Here is a 12,802-nt window from a genome sequence, read left to right as displayed (position 1 = left end):
AAGTGGATTTTAAACAGCTGAATGTATCCAATAATACAAGAGTTTTCTCTAAATTCCAAACAAAATGTTAATTTTAATAACTAGTGCAGTTTCAAAATTATTCAACCCCCTAATGACAAGTGTCTTTAAAACTTGCTGGAGCATTTTATGACCGTTATAACCTTTTGCAAATAAGATATTTAACCAAACAATATCTTCTGGTAATCCAAACGAAGAATCTGAATTCCTTCCTCATGGGAAAGTGTCCTAGTTCAACATAATTCTTGAGAATGTCTGCTGCAACTGTCTTCACCAAAAACCCAATAAAGATTTCCTGTGAGATTTAAATCCTTCAACTACCAGTACCACTCTAGAATATTCTAGGATGTCTTGGGAAACCCAGCCTTAGTAGACAATGTGATAAGCATGGTCTTGTTGCTGGACAGCCAAATGTCGTCCCCAAGCATCATCTTATTCAATGTCAGCATGAAATTAGCTTCTGAGATTTCCTGATGTTTGATCAAATTCATCTCGTTTTCTACTTATTATAGTTTTGCAGTAGCAGAAGAAGCCAATCAGGCCAAGAACAGTATTGGGCCACCAACATGCCTTCCTGTAGATAGGCTGTATGTCATCTTATATATACTGATAAATCACAGGCCTACAGAAGTCCTTATTTTCTTTCAACGCTTTGGAAAATATGATTACAGAACAGCTATGGATTATGTAAATGGTTTAAGAAATTCTGAGCTGATTTTTATGTTTGTTGTGGGTCAATAGAGGTTCCATCTTTGAGTACCTGAAGAAGCCCTTTGGTGTGAAGTTGTATCTTACTGTACCAACTAAATATCAGTTACTGATTAGTGCCTGATGTCAGAACATCTTATTGTAGCTCTTTTATTGTCACTCAAGCTATTTTGCCACTTGTCTCCATAGAAGTCTGGTGCTAGTGGTGGTTAAGTTCTTCTTTCTCCCTGGTCAGGTAGTGTGGCCGCTTTATGTAAACCTATTAACTAGTGAACTGCGCTTTCAAAAATATCCTTAGAACAATTTAGTGCACATGCTACCTTTTTGGATCCATTTCATTGCTTATGCATGGACATTGCCATGTTTCTTACTTTTTTTAGGGTAGTGTTCTTGACTTTGATACAATATTAAACTATAAGATGCAAATCTAAGCATGTAGAAAAGAGAATTTGCGACTGTAGTACTAATGTTAGCTTTCACACGTTCTAAAAGCTTGGGGCATTATTAACCACACTTGATTTGCAATTGTGTGTCTTTATAAGGAATGCTCCTTAGGGGGTTGAATAATTTTGAAACTGCACTAGTTATTAAAATTAACATTTTGTGTGGAATTTAGAGAAAACTCTTGTATTATTGGTTACATTCAGCTGTTTAAAATCCACTTGTATGTTAAATTTATTCCAAACAACTCAAAAGTTGAAGATAGTACTTAAAACCCAAATTGGCACTGGGGGTTGAATAATTTTGGTTGCAACTGTAGATGAGATTCTGTTGATTTTAGGTATAGTGTACCTGTCAGTTACAGATGTTAAGATATCATTCAGAAACTCCACGTTTAACCGCAAGCAGTTACTGTTTGTGTTTTTTGGAAGACATCACAAGCAAAAGTATTCCTCAAAAATGATAAATTGATTTGATGTCTGAGAGTAGAACAACCAGGATCTAGAGTCTCATTCATTACAGTCCAGTAATGTCTACTGTAATGGTTCTATCCTGTACATAATTTTGTATTTCCCACCTTCTGTAAAGACCACAGCAGGTCTGAATGAAGCCAGAAGGAATATGGAGCTCCATAACATGTTCCATGTCTGACTGTGTGATCTAACGGCTGGTAGATGATTAAACCACCACTGACAGCTGAAACCTACCTAATAAATCTAGTGCTGACTGTGGCAGGGCGGCTGTGGATCAGGTGGTAGAGCGGGTCGTCCAATGACCGAAGGGTCGATTCCCGCTCTCGCCTAGTCATGTCTGGGTGAATGGGAGCAATTGTTGTAAAAGCGCTTTGAGTACTCTGATGAGTAGAAAAGAGCTATATAAGAGTCCATTTACCATTTGTGTGATATCAAACATATCTTCCACAAATCTCTGAAACAAAAGAAGTGGAAGTTCAAATGCTGAGAATTAAGACGGAGAAAAACAAACAAAAAAAGAAGGTAAAGGCTACTGAGGATGGACTTCAGAGAAAGAACCTGGTTTTAGGAGGACAGATGTTGGTCTGACCTCTAGGAGTTCTGCTGAATAACAGTGGATGTAAACCTCATTCGGTTCATAATAAAACACCTTTCAGTCTGTATATGAAGCTATAAAGCCCTCAAAGACAAAAGAATCAAGGGGAGTGCACCAAACAGGAAGAGAGCAGGTTTTCCATCCTGAATTCTCAGAAGGAGCAGAGAATGAATCACACCTCCAGGAATCAGTAAACAGCCTCTGTGAATTACATTTAAACTTTACTAAGTCTGAGCTTTCCATTACCTTCTGCACTGTGCTCTTTGACAGAAACTGCTTGTGTCTGCTCTTTATTTCCCTACATTTCCAGTTAACAGACTAAAACTGTACAGTTATTAAGCAGCTAAAGTGCAGAAAGCATGACAAGCACCGACCGTTTGCTCAGAGACATCTGAGGAGAGAAACTGAGCTGACAGTGGCTCGCTTTCCTTTTCCTTCTCCAGGAATCTGACTACATCATGTCATCTCTGAAGCCCAGAGGCGATGGTGATAACTCATCTGGATGAGGACATTTCCAAAGCAGCTCCAGCTGTAGTGACATGGAGCTTCAGCGTGACTCTTGGCTTAACGTCCAGCAGAACCTCTCCCTGAGCCACCCTCTGCATCAGAGCCAGTGACCTGAAATGAACCCGAGCAGCTCTTTCCTCCCAGCTTTGTTTACTAGATCAGTTTGTTCACATCGTCTCTGCAGCCCGTTCCAGCGCTCACTGGGAGAAAATAAGAGGTTCTTTACCTCTTGTCGGAAGGCCTTCCTGAATCCCGTCATGGGCGTCGGTGCGAAGGCTCTACCAGGAACGCAGCTCACCACCACCGGCAGCCCCCCGCTGCAGCTCTCATTGGACTTCAGGGCAGTAGTCTGGCCCAGTTTGCAGCTGGACAGATGGGCTTCGTTTCCAGTGCAGTTGACGGAGTAGTCCCAGTAGGTGGGCTTCCTCCTGCGAGCAAACATCCTGGACAGCAGCAGGAGAAAGAATGGAGGTGACAAACAGCGATTAAAAGTCAACTATGTCCACCAAACTGTTACCGCTACCATTTTATCTGATCAAGTTAAAGCTACATGAATCAATAGTTTCATATGAGCGATGGGTAAAATGATCCTGTATGAAATGCTGCTGCTGGTGATGATTCCACAAAGAAGCAGCTTCAACGCTGACTTCAGACTGTCATTCTTCATTCCAGCCTCCTAGAGGGGATTAAAAGGAGCTACGACTACTGAGCTGCTTGGTTCGTGTTCGTTAAATCATGCCAACAGACGTCCACAATCATCCAGCATTAAAGAGCCGTGATAACTGTTTCATTAGGTGATTCACTGGTGTCAGATTCTCAAATGTCTACACCTTTTTTAGTCTTTCTGTTTTTGTAAACGTGACAGTGTTGGTCCAACAACAACAGTGAGTCTCTCTTATTCGTTCCTCCACTAAAGAATCATTATTTCAGACAGTAACTGTGGGTTGTATCGGCCGTGTCAGTGATAGTCGGCTTCAGTCCTACAACGATACAGCTTTCCCTCAGGTTTGTTGAGTGTTCATTACTTCACACACCGAAAAAAAGAGAAGAAATTGGATAAAAACAGACAAAAATGCAGGAGAAGAGCCAGCTGTTGTGGGTTTAATTTGCATCATCATTCACTGTGTTTACCTCTTTGGTAATGGAGGCTTCCACAGCAGACAAAAACCTCTGATGAACTTCATGCTTCCTGTCCAGCTCCAGCAACCTGCAGGTCTAACAGCTAACCAGCGACACATTAGCAGCTAATGCTTTAGCGGCTAAACATTTAAATCAGGAGTTGGTAGAGACCAAACCAGAGCTAAATAAAATAAAAACTTACTTCTCAGGTTCCAAATAAAAGCTACTGGTTCAGCTGTGTGTTTAAAGGAGAATTACACTTTGTCATGTTCAGCTTGCTCCTGAACAACCAAAAAAGAAGCACAATTTAACCTAAATATTGTTTTAAATCCACAGTAGTTTATTTCATGAATAATCATATCTGAATGAATAAATACTGAGCATGAAGGAGCCCTCTAAGCCGTGTTCTGTAGCTTGTATGTTGTGGTAGACCTACTGTTCCTGAGGAGTGGATCATCTATACTAAGCCACCTGACACTATAAAACTAAACAGAGGGAAGTGATATGTATCATTAATACAAGGAGGAAAGGTTAGCTAACAGCTGGAGAGTTCACAGTCTTTATTTAAACAATCGGAGGCTGATGATCCTTCCAGGCCTGCTGAGGTGCTAATCCCCTCCTCTCCATTTACTACTGAGCACATATTCTGTATTTAATGAGCCCCATTAGCAGAATGCCATGTCCTATGAGCCTGATAGGGTCTGTGTCCTTTGTCTGAAGACAACAAAGACCGGACTGAAGCAGGACAGGCAGCATTTGTTCTTCATTTGGATCTGGAGACTGGAATCTGTCCGGTTTAAGGCCAGAGGAGTGTCTCTGCTGTCTGTTCAGTCAGCGCTGTCCCAAAGCAGGAACCATTGAACAAAGTACCGGTTCTGAGCTGACGTCTCCCAAATCTTTTAATCTTGTCCTAAATAAAGGTTATTCTGAAGCTGTTTCTAGAACCTTTAATCAGCCTGAATGTTAATCTTCATTCCAAACTTTCTATCACTGATTACTGATGACAGTCATGATTTTAAAAAAGAAAAGGGAGGAAATACTTTTACTTGTCACAATAAACAACACCCAGTGAGCGCTGCATAACGTCCAGTCTAGAATAATAAGTCATCCCTTCAGTCACCTCATTAAACAGATATAAGTGGAAGCTGTGGACGCAGACTGAGGTCATGAGGCTGAAACAGTGAAAGACGCTGCAGAGGACCATTATCAGACCCTATAGGATGTAAAGAGCTGAGGGAGACGGAAAGTTGATCACTTTTATCTCAGCTAGACGTGTAGAGAGATAATTAACTTCAGCCGTCCCGTTTTTCATCGTCCTGCCAGCAAATGTGAGTTGAGAAATGAGCAGGTTTTATTGGCTCCACACTGAGGATATCTGGGAGGCTACAGGAGACCATGCAGGGCCAGCGTACCTGCTCATGGTCAAAGTGATGCTTTTTTCATTTTCTATGCACATTAAAAGCAGCAGGACTGAGTGGAACGGTTAAAGGTTCTATTAACAGCTGGTCTGACTAACAAATGGAACAGAGAAAAGTCTCTTCTTCTGCTGCTCACTGAGAAGACCTTAAAACAAGAAATAAGAGATTAATAACTGATTACATTTAGAAAATAAGACATTTGACTCTTAAACTACAGGTTAGAAGTCCCTATGGAAAATGAAGCCTTTCTTTCTCTCTTTCTCTAGTGCTGATATCATTAAACCTGATGATTAAATAACTATAAATCTGATATTAATGACGCCATCTTGTTCGAATACTTCTGATCTGATAGTTTCACACTAAAATGATTTTCCAGATGAAATCCCTCCATACTTCAGAAAACATCCAGCATAGAAAACACATCAGAACCACAAGTTCCTGGATATTTAAACCTCAGAGTGTCTCTGGATGAAGATGAAGTTACAGAACATCCACAGTTTCAGGATTATGAAACTGTGGCGGTTCTTGGCTCGGTGTCAGCTCTGCTTCAGCCTGTAAAAGCACGCTACACATTTCATGGGGCTGAGCGGAGCAGGCTGACACGTAGATGGAAAGTTAGCCTCTGCTGTGGTTACCTAAAGCCCAAGCAGACAGTCAGCTCAAGGTTAGGCTCAGAGCTGGAAGCTTTATGAGATAAACCTGTGGACGTCTGGCTGAAAGCTTCCTCATAGAAACAACATGTCGGTGTTTGTGGAGAGCATCCATGTTGGCTGAACACCAACCAGACAGGGAAATGAAACAATAATGAGGATCTTTTTAAAATGCAGGGAAACTTCTGGAATTTCTGCAGACATGATTTTGACATGTACCACCCACTGAACATGGTTACAGATAGCTGGGTCTGCAACCATGTAGCTGTATAACTTCAGGACTTTTTGTATCATCATCAACATTTTAGCTGTTTTCAGGCCTAAAACCAACATGGCCGCCTATAACCAAACACCACATGGCATTTTAGAGAAAGATTCTTCTATATATTACATATACAACTGAGTAAAATGTAAAGTTATTTCTAAAGGTATTGTAGTAAACCTGTTGACTACTTTATACTAAATAAGTCAGAAAGCCTTGGAGTCTTCCAGTCTTTTCTTCAGGAGGAAATGACATCATGTGGAGCAGGTCATGTGATCTGGAATTAACACACCTCCTGTAGAGTGTTTTTGGAACGGGGAACTTAGTGGGAAGGGATTTAATTTGTTATTTTCCACATAAAATTTGATATATTGCCATAAAAGAAATATCAGTCATGATTATCTAAACTTAATAAAAAGAACACAATCCAAACTCTTTGTGAATCAGCTCATTTTATTATTGTTTAGCTCATTAGAATGTGGTTGGTATTAAATTCAGACGTTATTTAGTTGACATTTTAGTGATATCCAGTAATTTTTTTATTAATTAGTGATTGTTTCCATAATAAATAATTATATAATTTGTAACCATATGGTCATAATAAACATAAAAACATTAGTTTATTTACTTTTAATAAAAACCTATGTAGTTATATCCCATGGACTTTAAAAGTCCCTCAGTTATAGACTGATCCAGTAACAGCCTCCTCCATTGGATAATGCCCCCCACCACCCACAGAACTGCCCTGGGATGACTGGAGGAACATGAAACAGTCTGCCACCAGCTCCAATTCAATTCAATTTTATTTATAGAGCAGCAATTACAGGTCAAATTGTCTCAAGACATTTCATAGAACCCAGATACCTGAACCCAGGTCTCCTCTGATCCCAGATTCCTGATCCGGCCTTCCTCGCTAGTTTACTTCCCCTGTTTCGGGAGTGTATCTTCATTCAGACTGTTTCCTCAGACCACGTCCTGTTTGGTATTTTACATATTTAGTGGTTTAGTGATTTCACCTCTGTAGTGTTCGGCTGGTCTGTTCTGTCTCTCTTCTCACCAGTTGTCCTCAATGGTGTCAGTAATTTCCCCTTTAGTGACTTTCTGCTGCTTTTGTTAATTAGATAAAGTTTAACTTTGAGTTTGAGATTGTTAGATAGTTGGTTTGCTTTAGTTTCCCCCTCAGTTTGGTTTTCTGTATTGGTTTGGTTTAAATGAAGCCTCTTTCTGTTTTCCTCCTGCCTGTCTGTTCTCTGACCTCCTGTGACATTTAGCCCTTTGTCATCTCTTTATGTCGTCTTACTAAATCACAAACATTGTTAAAAACCTTCGCTTGAAGTTGAACCTAGATATTTATTGGACAATAAGAACAATTAAGACTGGAGACACTTATGGATGAATTAAACTTTTAGTGATTTTCTGTCGTTTATAACAGTTTTGAGTTCAGGAGTCTGGGTTGTAAACGGTCAAAGATCCAAAAGCTGAGGTGAAATCTGTAAATATCCTGCCTGAGACTAATCCATGGAAGTTCCCCCGCCTCTATTCAGACACAACAGTCAGTAGTAAAAGGCTAAAATCGATCAGGGCTCTGGAGAGATGACTAAGAAGTGTCACATTTTGAGGGTGGAAAAGTAATCCAGCACATGGAGGTCATGTTCTAGCATGGAACCTGACGTCCCTCAGAGTTCTCCTGACAGCTGAAATGTTGGGCTTCAACAAACTGACATGAGGTCTCTGCAGGCCAGATGGCTGACCAAGGCTGGATAACCAAAGAGGCAAAGCAATAAACTGCCTCAGGCTCCCAGACAGTCAGAAGGTGTAGAAGAATGAAAGAACAGGGTTTACATTTAGAACATATGCAGAGCTGGAATCCAATGACCTGAAGTCTGAGGCGTTCAAGAAAGAAAGCAACGACCCCAACAAACGTTCTTAAGAAAGTTTTGGTGTTTTAGACCTTTGGGATATAGATATAGACCACTCAGACAGTGTGATCAACAGAGGGTCTATTAGGGCTGAGCTTTTATTCAGGATCCTGTTTCTGTCATTCTACTGATTCTCTGTTTTATTATTCAATATGTTGGATTTGGCTGAAAGATGACTAAAAATCCTCTGTGCTGACGTACTTCTCACCCACACAGATGTATTAATTTAAATAATCCACCACCGTCCCATGTTACAGTAGCTAATAAGTGTAATCCATGTTTCTGTTGTTGTTGTGATAAATCTATGTGAAACTAGCCTGTATGTAACTGAAAGTTTCTGCATCCATGTGTGGCACCGGGGGTGGATGCTCAGCATATAATTACTGAGTTGTGGTGAAGGAACACGGGGAAAAGAGATCAGAGTTTACCATCTGCCAACTCCCCCAGAAGCAGATTTATCCAACAGGACGCCCACTGAGCCACAGCGCTGCACTGAACTGGTGTCTGCATTGTTCTAGAAGACCTCATGATGCCATGAAGCTCTACCAAAGTGTCCACTATCCCCACCTCAACGCTGTCCTGCTCTGAAAGCCATCTGTTACCTCACATACTCACTTGTAGACCCTGGCGTTGTACTTCCTCTCCCCAGGGAAGCCGAACATGCCACAGATGACCCTGCTGTTAAACTGGGTCCACTCCGTGTTACAGATCTGCTTCCATTTGCCGCCATCCTTCACCTCCACGTAGCCCTCGGTTACAGGGATCCGCTTACGGTACGATGACAGGATGGCTCGAATCCGCACATCCTCCACCTGAATATCAAGGTTCTGTGGACGATATATGAAGAAATGTGTCAAGAAATGTTGTTTAATCACAGAAGAAAAGCATACAATCCATTTTTTAAGCAAAAACACTGATGTCTGTCTTACTGTAATTTGTCACAGGAGCTTTGTCCACGTGTTTTAGTGTAGCTTGTTTAGCATACAGTCATATGCTAACCCTGCAGCTAACAGATGTTGAAAAAGAGCCTTTCTTTAAATGTTAACGCAAAAATGAAAAAGAAAATCAACAGCAGTCCTGGCATGGGCAAAGTTTTAGGCCCCAAACATCATGTAAACCTCTCCAAAGACCTCTGCAGGGTCCAGAGTAATCCACCGACTGATCTAACAAACCTGTACTGTTGTTAAAACACAGAGGGTCCTGGATCAGCTAGAGGCCAAACATGAACCTCTACTGAACACGTTTACCTCTGAAGCAACAGCGTGTCTCAAATGACTGCTTTAGTGTGTTTCCAGGTACACTAGCATCCCTCCCATCATGGACTTGATCACACTCAGGACATACATGAGCCCTGTTAGTCAGACTGTTGTATAGAAAGGTTTCTGATCAGTTGTGTCCAGTAGAGTAGAATTTCTTTTACTTTATTCTAATCTCTACCAGCATGCCATGGTCAGAAACCTGGAATACTGATTTCTGAACATTCTGCAACCAGATGAAGAGGTTTACATGTTTATCACCAACCAGAACACTCCAAAAACCTAAAAATTAACCAGATGTAAGCATGTGAACTCAGACATTATCTGTGGTACACTGAAGCAAACACTGACACCCCCATGCTCTGATGCTTTGGTGCTTTTGGTGAAAGAGTTCCAGCTAAACTCTATGAAGAGCACCTGTTACCCAGGTGTTGCTTAACGGACATCATGCTGACTGTTAGGTGGCAGATAGTTTCTGACATATTCCTGTTTGTGTCAGCGCTGCTCCATCATTCCCGTCAGCTAAACCTTCCTGCTGCTCCTCTGTTGGCCTTTCTGCCCTCAGTCCTCCACATCTTAACTTCCACAGTCTCTCTGGACTCTCATTTCTTCAGACTGTTTTTAGTTTTTGTTTCTTTTCTGCATTGCAGTGAAGGTTTGAGGACTCAGTGATTGTATCAGCACTGCATTTCCTCGTTACACGTCCAACAAGTCCTTATACTATTGTAAGTTAATAGTTCAATAAAGTATAAGACGTCCATGTACCTCTTATACTTTATTAATCACTGTTATCTTTATTTATTGAAATAAATACATCTTTCTTGAATAAATGAAATATAAAGTAACATCACATTAACATTTGAATAAATGCTTGTTCTTGATGTAACAATTTATGTATTTTAGTGGGGCTCTAAACTTCTGCTAGATTTGTTTATGTAAATTATGCTTTGGTTCGTTCATGTGAGAAAATACCTGCAGTACGTCTGATGAAATGTTATTATTATTATATGTTATTATTCCATCAGTATGATACATACTGATGGAATAATACAGCCATACATCCCATCTGTACAGAAACCACCTTTCCTGTATTACATAACCTGCAGTAACATGCAGGAACCGCTCAGCTTGTAAATCTTCTCCAGATTGCTCCAGCATTTTTACAGTGAATCACCTTATTAAGACTGAACACCATGACCGCCTACCTTGCAACTGTTTCTGGCTTTACAAGCCAAACGGATCAAAGGGTTTCCATGGTAAAACGTGCAGCATATTCAGGTCTGCCAGTGGAAACATGCACAAACACAGCATTGTGAGTACACATGCAGCAAGAGGCAATTAACAGCCATTTCTTTCCAGACGCCACAAGTCTACATCATCACCGACCACAGATTGAGCTGTGAAGGTTCAGACGTCCCGTTTAGAGCTGGTTTAGTGGATTTTAAGGTTCTACTTTCAAGCCCTGCTTCCTGCTCTTCTCCTCTCTTTGAGTAATAATGATGTTAGAATCCTAGATATGCTCCTAGTAGTGACTTCAGTCCACATGGCTGTAGTGTTTATAGGGGAAACAGTCATAAAAAGTGATGCAGGGTCATTTTAATATCTGCTGGCTATAGCTGCACTTCTCAGTAACAGCAGATCAAATGTGAGCCACATACAGTGATCAATCGCCCCACTGCAGGTCTTTCTGCAGCACTTCAGCATCTTTCAGTTCGCTCTTTTCATTTTACCGATACGGCTGTTATTAGTGCGGTTTCCTTCAGCAGCAGGCAGGTGTTCCAGCTAAAAGAAGCTCTGATGACTGAACCTGTCCAGCTCCAAACACATGATTAGCAGGTGTCTGGTAAACACAGCTGCTACATACTGTAGGTTTATGAGAAGAAAAAAGAAAGTGGAGAAACACTGATGTGTTTGTCTGGAGCCAGAAATACGACTCAGACGTGTAGCAGCTCATAGGCTGAAGAACCTCAGAAGGTTTCCCTGAAGAACAGGTAGTCATGGTACTGACCACACCTGAGGGAACCACACCAAGTATAAGGAGATACTGAAGCAGAAACTCCATCCACCCACCATCATCCATCCATCCATCCATCCATCCATCCATCCATCCATCCCTCCTTCATCCATCCACCATCATCCATCCATCCATCCCTCCTTCATCCATCCACCATCATCCATCCATCCATCCTTCATCCATGCATCCATCAATCATCCATCCCTCCATCCATCATCCATCCATCCCTCCTTCATCCATCCACCATCATCCATCCATCCATCCATCCATCCATCCCTCCTTCATCCATCCACCATCATCCATCCATCCATCCATCCCTCCTTCATCCATCCACCATCATCCATCATCCATCCATCCATCCATCCATCCTTCATCCATCCACCATCATCCATCCATCCATCCTTCATCCATGCATCCATCAATCATCCATCCCTCATCCATCCCTCCATCCATCATCCATCCATCCATCCATCCACTATCCATCCATCCTTCATCCATGCATCCATCAATCATCCATCCCTCATCCATCCCTCCATCCATCATCCATCCATCTATGCATCCATCCACTATCCATCATCCATCCACCATCATCCATCCATCCATCCATCCCTCCTTCATCCATCCACCATCATCCATCATCCATCCATCCATCCCTCCTTCATCCATCCATCCTTCATCCATGCATCCATCAATCATCCATCCCTCATCCATCCATCCACCATCATCCATCCATCCATCCATCCATCCATCCCTCCTTCATCCATCCACCATCATCCATCCATCCATCCATCCCTCCTTCATCCATCCACCATCATCCATCATCCATCCATCCATCCCTCCTTCATCCATCCACCATCATCCATCCATCCATCCTTCATCCATGCATCCATCAATCATCCATCCCTCATCCATCCCTCCATCCATCATCCATCCATCCATCCATCCATCCCTCCTTCATCCATCCACCATCATCCATCCATCCATCCATCCCTCCTTCATCCATCCACCATCATCCATCCATCCATCCATCCCTCCTTCATCCATCCACCATCATCCATCCATCCATCCATCCATCCATCCATCCTTCATCCATGCATCCATCAATCATCCATCCCTCCATCCATCATCCATCCATGCATCCATCTATGCATCCATCCACTATCCATCCATCCCTCATCCATGCATCCATCAATCATCCATCCACTATCCATCCATCCCTCATCCATGCATCCATCAATCATCCATCCACTATCCATCCATCCTTCATCCATGCATCCATCAATCATCCATCCCTCATCCATCCCTCCATCCATCATCCATCCATCTATGCATCCATCCACTATCCATCATCCACTATCCATCCATCCCTCATCCATGCATCCATCCAGTTTTATTTACATCCAGTTTGTGGATGTAAAAACT

General features: G+C 41.8%; 1 protein-coding gene across 1 annotated transcript in view; it reads right to left on the bottom strand.

The window, feature by feature from the left end:
- loxl2b (lysyl oxidase-like 2b) overlaps window positions 1–12,802 on the bottom strand; it is a 54,647-nt gene that overhangs the window by 23,529 nt on the left and 18,316 nt on the right. The window contains exons 4-5 of the mRNA XM_022208907.2: window positions 8,726–8,937; window positions 2,969–3,185 (exon numbers count right to left, since the gene is read on the bottom strand). Of these exons, the coding sequence (XP_022064599.2) occupies window positions 2,969–3,185; window positions 8,726–8,937 (429 nt within the window). The remainder of the gene's footprint in view (window positions 1–2,968; window positions 3,186–8,725; window positions 8,938–12,802) is intronic.

This window comes from Acanthochromis polyacanthus, chromosome 7, assembly GCF_021347895.1.
Source record: "Acanthochromis polyacanthus isolate Apoly-LR-REF ecotype Palm Island chromosome 7, KAUST_Apoly_ChrSc, whole genome shotgun sequence".
NCBI lineage: Eukaryota > Metazoa > Chordata > Actinopteri > Pomacentridae > Acanthochromis > Acanthochromis polyacanthus.
Note: the sequence above shows the minus strand (reverse complement) of the source record. Positions and strands in the feature narration are given on the sequence as shown.